At 49.7% G+C, this 5408-nt stretch overlaps 1 protein-coding gene across 1 annotated transcript; it reads right to left on the bottom strand.

Moving 5' to 3' along the window:
* Positions 1–1732: 1732 nt before the first annotated feature.
* On the bottom strand, positions 1733–4584 carry LOC137309556 (eotaxin-like). Its single transcript, XM_067977698.1, has 3 exons — positions 4429–4584; positions 2504–2612; positions 1733–2403 (listed from the first exon to the last, which is right to left on the bottom strand). The coding sequence occupies exons 1-3, from the start codon at positions 4505–4507 to the stop codon at positions 2286–2288; spliced, it is 306 nt and encodes a 101-aa protein (XP_067833799.1). The 5' UTR covers positions 4508–4584; the 3' UTR covers positions 1733–2285.
* Between the last annotated feature and the right edge of the window lie 824 nt (positions 4585–5408).

Here is a 5408-nt window from a genome sequence, read left to right as displayed (position 1 = left end):
CATGAGGGAGAAAGGATAGAAGGATCTGCTGAAAGGGTGAGATGAAGTAGGGAGGGAGGAGGCTCGTGTGGAGCATAAACACCAGCATGGACCTGTCGGGCCGAATGGCCTGTTTCTGTGCTGGAAATTCTATGTAATTCTCGGCCAATCAGCTCACGCTGTGTAAATATATGAATGGAAAGTGACCAATGCAAGAACTTACTAAGAATCATGTGATGAAAGTCTGACGGGTTTGTCTGTTTAATACAAAGGAAGAGGGAGGCTGCTCACAGACCGACCGACAACAGGATTAATCTTCAAAAATCTCCTTTATTTCACGGCCGCAGTTTCAATTCATAAAAATCAGGAGCTGAGAAATCAGCGAATCAATGAGGGAAGTGACGAGTGTGAATAATAAAAGCACAGAGATTATCAATGGAATCTGAACACAGCGATTCCCAGGATTACTGGATGGAATGGGAATCTGTCCCACTGATCCCAAAGGGCAGCTTCACACCCAACCTGGGGACATTTTCCATTCAGGATCAAATTATTTAATTTCAATATTCTCCATTTTACTCTCCTGTAAATGCAGCCTCAGGACCTGCCCTCAGGATGTGCCCTCAGTTCCTGTCCTCAGGCATTGCACTCACAATGTGCCTGGGACCTGCCCTCCCAATGTCTGGTCCCCCTCCCGATGTCTGGCCCCACTCCCAATGTCTGGCCCCACTCCCAATGTCTGGCCCCACTCCCAATGTCTGGCCCCACTCCCAATGTCTGGCCCCACTCCCAATGTCTGGCCCCACTCCCAATGTCTGGCCCCACTCCCAATGTCTGGCCCCACTCCCAATGTCTGGCCCCACTCCCAATGTCTGGCCCCACTCCCAATGTCTGGACCCTCTCCCAATGTCTGGACCCTCTCCCAATGTCTGGTCCCCCTCCCAATGTCTGGTCCCCCTCCCAATGTCTGACCCCTCTCCCAATGTCTGGACCCTCTCCCAATGTCTGGTCCCCCTCCAAATGTCTGGACCCTCTCCAAATGTCTGGCCCCTCTCCCAATGTCTGGTACCCCTCCCAATGTCTGGCCCCTCTCCCAATGTCTGGATCCACTCCCAATGTCTGGCCCCACTCCCAATGTCTGGTACCCCTCCCAATGTCTGGTACCCCTCCCAATGTCTGGTCCCCCTCCTAATGTCTGGTACCCCTCCCAATGTCTGGTCCCCCTCCCAATGACTGGCCTTATTCCCAATGTCTGGCCCCTCTCCCGATGTCTGGCCTCTCTCCCGATGTCTGGCCGCTCTCCCGATGTCTGGTCCCTCTCCCGATGTCTGGTCCCTCTCCCGATGTCTGGTCCCTCTCCCGATGTCTGGTCCCTCTCCCGATGTCTGGTCCCACTCCCAATGTCTGGCCCCTCTCCCAATGTCTGGTCCCCCGCCCAATGACTGGCCTTGCACACAATGACTGGCCTTGCTCCCATTGTCTGGACCCTCTCCCAATGACTGGCCCCTCTCCCAATGGCTGGCCCCTCTCTCAATGTCTGGACCCACTCCCATTGTCTGGCCCCTCTCCCAATGTCTGGCCCCTCTCCCAATGTCTGGCCCCTCTCCCAATGTATGGACCCTCTCCCAATGTCTGGCCCCACTCCCAGTTTCTGGCCCCACTCCCAGTTTCTGGTCCCCTCTCCCAGTGTTTGGCCCCACTCCCAGTGTCTGTTCCCCACTCCCAATGTCTGTTCCCCTCTCCCAATGTCTGGCCCTCTCCCAATGTCTGGCCCCTCTCCCAATCTCTGGACCCACTTCCAGTGTCTGGCCCCACTCCCAATGTCTGGCCCCTCTCAGCACCCCCGGTTGTGAGTGTGGGTGTTGCGGCTTTGTCCCTCTGCTCCCTGGCCCAGTGCAGTCGGGGGTCGGAGGGACCAAACACCAGTTAAATGTTGGAAGAGATTATCTTCACTGAACTTCACCCAACTGATCTTTCTTGAGATGGGATGTTCAGTGATGGAAAACTGCCCTCGCTCAGTCCCATTCTTCCCCCAGTCTTTGTTATTAACTTGGACACACATTTATACAGTTACACCATCTTGCTTTATCACTATTGCCGATTGTAGTTTTCACGGGGAAAGTTCGTTCCCACCAAGAATCTTTCGTATTAATGATCACATAAAGTGGAGAAATACAAATGATCAGAGAATGGGATTGTGGAGCCAGTCCTGAAACATTTTCTCCATTCTGCCTCTGACCCAGCAGAATATCACACCACTTCCACACTCAGGCATTTGAAATGGTTTAAAAGTGCTGAGCTTTGAATCACTTCTTTGCTCCATTCCTTCCATTCTTCAGTCTCTTTTCCAGATATTCCACTGCGGTTTGAACCCATTTCTCACTCGCTTTGATGCAAATTTTCACGTGACGTTTGTTTGTAAAACTGAAACAGAGGAATGAGATGTGATTATTGGAGCATTGCAGACACCAACTCCAAACCTTAGATTTAACCACACTCCGAATCTATACCTTTAAAAACTTACATAATGGCGGGAGTGGAGCAGCCAATTGTTCTCTTGTAGTTTGCAAGTCTTTTATGAGGAATACGAGTGGTCTTAAAACTCTCACAGCATTCGAATGTTACAATCCCATCTGGTGTGAGAGGGAGGAATGGAGACAGTTAAATACTGATGGATATCACTGCAGATTCTCACTGATAGGAACATTATTCTCCATTTATTTACACACAATTACACAGAAACAGGCCATTCGGCCCAACCACTGTTTATACTCCCCACGAGCCTCCTCCCTCCCTATTTCATCTCGCCCTATCAGCATATCCTTCTATTCCTTTCTCCCTCATGTGTTGATCCAGATTCCCCTTCAATGTATCGATACCATTCGTCTCAAATACTCCTTGTGGTTCCCCATTCTAACCACTCTCTGGGCAAAGAATTTCTCCTCATTTCCTCATTGGATTTCGATCTTATCTTATATTAATGGCCCTTAGTCGTTGTCTCCCCCACAAGTTAAAATATCTTCACTACGTCCACCCTATCAAACCCTTTCATAATCTTAAAGACCTCGAGCAGGTCTCCCCTCGGTCTTCTCTTTTCTAGAGCAAAGAGCCCCAGCCTGTTCAATCTTTCCTGATAGGTATAACCTCTCAGTTCTGGTATTATCCAGTAAATCTTATTTGCACCTTCTCCGGTGTCTCGATATCCTTTCTATAATATGGAGACCAGAACTGTTCACAATACTCCAAGTGTGGTCTAACAAGGTTCGATACAAGTTTAACATAACTTCTCTGCTTTTCAATTCTATCCCTCTAGAAATGAACCCCAGTGCTTGATTTGCCTTTTTATGGCCTTATTAACCTGTGTTACTACTTTTAGTGATTTGTGTATCAGTCCCCCTCGATCCCTTTGCTCCTCTATCCCATCTAGACTCTTATTATCCAAGGAGTATGTGACCTCCTGATTCCTCCTACCAAAATGAACCACCTCACACTTATCTATATTCAAATTCATTTGCCATTTCTGTGAGCCCCAATTTTAAGGTGGGTGCAGGAACAGGACCTGGGGGTGCACACACACAAATCTTTGATGGTGACAGGACAAGTTGAGAATGCTGTTAAAAAAGTACACATGACCCTGGGCTCTATCAATAGAGGCATAGAATACAAAAACAAGGAGGTTATGTTAAACCTTTATAAAACACTGGTTAGGTCTCAGCTGGAGGATTGTGTTCAATTCTGGGCACCACACTTTAGGAAGGATGACAAGGCCTTGGAGAGGGTGCAGAGGAGATTTACTGGAATGGTCCAGGGATGAGGGACTTCAGTTATGTGGAGAGACTGGAGAAGCTGGGATTGTTCTCCTGAGAGCAGAGAAGGTTAAGGGGAGACTTGATAGAGGTGATCAAAATACTGAGGGGTTTTGACAGAGTAGATTGGGAGAAAATGTTTCCACTGACAGGAGGGTCAGTAACCAGAGGACACAGATTCAGGATAATTGGCAAAAGAACCAGGGGGGAGATGAGGAGAATTTTTTTACTCAGTGAGTTGTTATGATCTGGAATTCACTGCCTGAAAGGGCGGTGGAAGCAGATTCATAAGAACATAAGAACATAATAACTTTCAAAAGGGAATTGGATAAATCCTTGAAAAGGAAAAGTTTGCAGGACGATGAGGAAGGAGCATGGAGTGGCATTAATTGGATAGCTCTTTCAGAGAGCCAGCACAGGCCCGAGGGGCTGAATGGCCTCCTTCTGAGCTTCTATGATTGTAATTCCTGTTTCACACTCAGGAGCTTGCTTTGAACAGAGTGTGGAGAGTAATTACAGCTGAGGACTATTAAATACACAAGCAGTCGATAGAAACCTGCAGTGGGTTTGTCCCATGTTTTTGCAGAGTTTTGTTAATTGTCAGGTTGTAGTCGAATATTGAGAATAAGGACCCATCTCTTACCTGGTGCAGCAGCAGAATCCTGGATAGAGCAGATCATCAGTGAGCACAAAACAGCCGCCACCCACAGTGCTGTCTTCATCTTGTACTTTTCCCAAGTTGGAAGCTCTGAGTATTGGAGATTGAGTCTGAGGTAAGGAGTGAGCTGTTAACTCACGGTCACCATGGCTTTATATAGTGTGGAACTGCATAGAGTCAGTGATACAAAGGCTCCCTGGAACTTCCCCCTTCACCAACAATGAAAGTGTTCCCGTGTAATTGTCCCTCCATTCCCGTGTTCTCTGAAATGGGAAGTCCATGTCGTTCTGTGAATGGGAGTTCTTGGGTTGCACAGCACGGAATGAGTTGGAACATCCCCGGCCGGCCTTTCTTAGTACAGCTTCAGCTCATTTCCCTTCAGGCAATCTCACAATTTCCATGCCTGAGGGAAGGAGAAAACCTTGTGATAAGATTCAAGCTTCCTGAATCAGCCATTGTGCGGTCTGTACTCTCTGGGACACAGCTCTCAGCTGCTGCTATCACGGATCAGGTTAATGGAGAGCAGGCAGTGAGCTCCTGAGTGTGAAACAGGAATTACAATCATAGAAACACAGGAGGTGGCCATTCGGGTCTCTCTGTTCCTGCACCCCCCGGGTCTCTCTGTTCCGACCCCCCCCGGGTCTCTCTGTCCCTGCACTCCCCGGGTCTCTCTGTTCCTGCACCCCCCGGGTCTCTCTGTCCCTGCACCCCCCGGGTCTCTCTGTCCCTGCACCCCCCGGGTCTCTCTGTCCCTGCACCCCCCGGGTCTCTCTGTCCCTGCACCCCCCGGGTCTCTCTGTCCCTGCACCCCCCGGGTCTCTCTGTCCCTGCACCCCCCGGGTCTCTCTGTTCCGCCCCCCCGGGTCTCTCTCTTCCTGCTCTCCCCGGGTCTCTCTGTTCCTGCACCCCCCGGGTCTCTCTGTTCCTGCACCCCCCGGGTCTCTCTGTCCCTGCACCCCCCGGGT

The sequence above is a fragment of the Heptranchias perlo genome, unplaced genomic scaffold, assembly GCF_035084215.1.
Source record: "Heptranchias perlo isolate sHepPer1 unplaced genomic scaffold, sHepPer1.hap1 HAP1_SCAFFOLD_1683, whole genome shotgun sequence".
Lineage (NCBI taxonomy): Eukaryota > Metazoa > Chordata > Chondrichthyes > Hexanchiformes > Hexanchidae > Heptranchias > Heptranchias perlo.
This window is presented reverse-complemented; position numbering and strand designations above follow the sequence as displayed.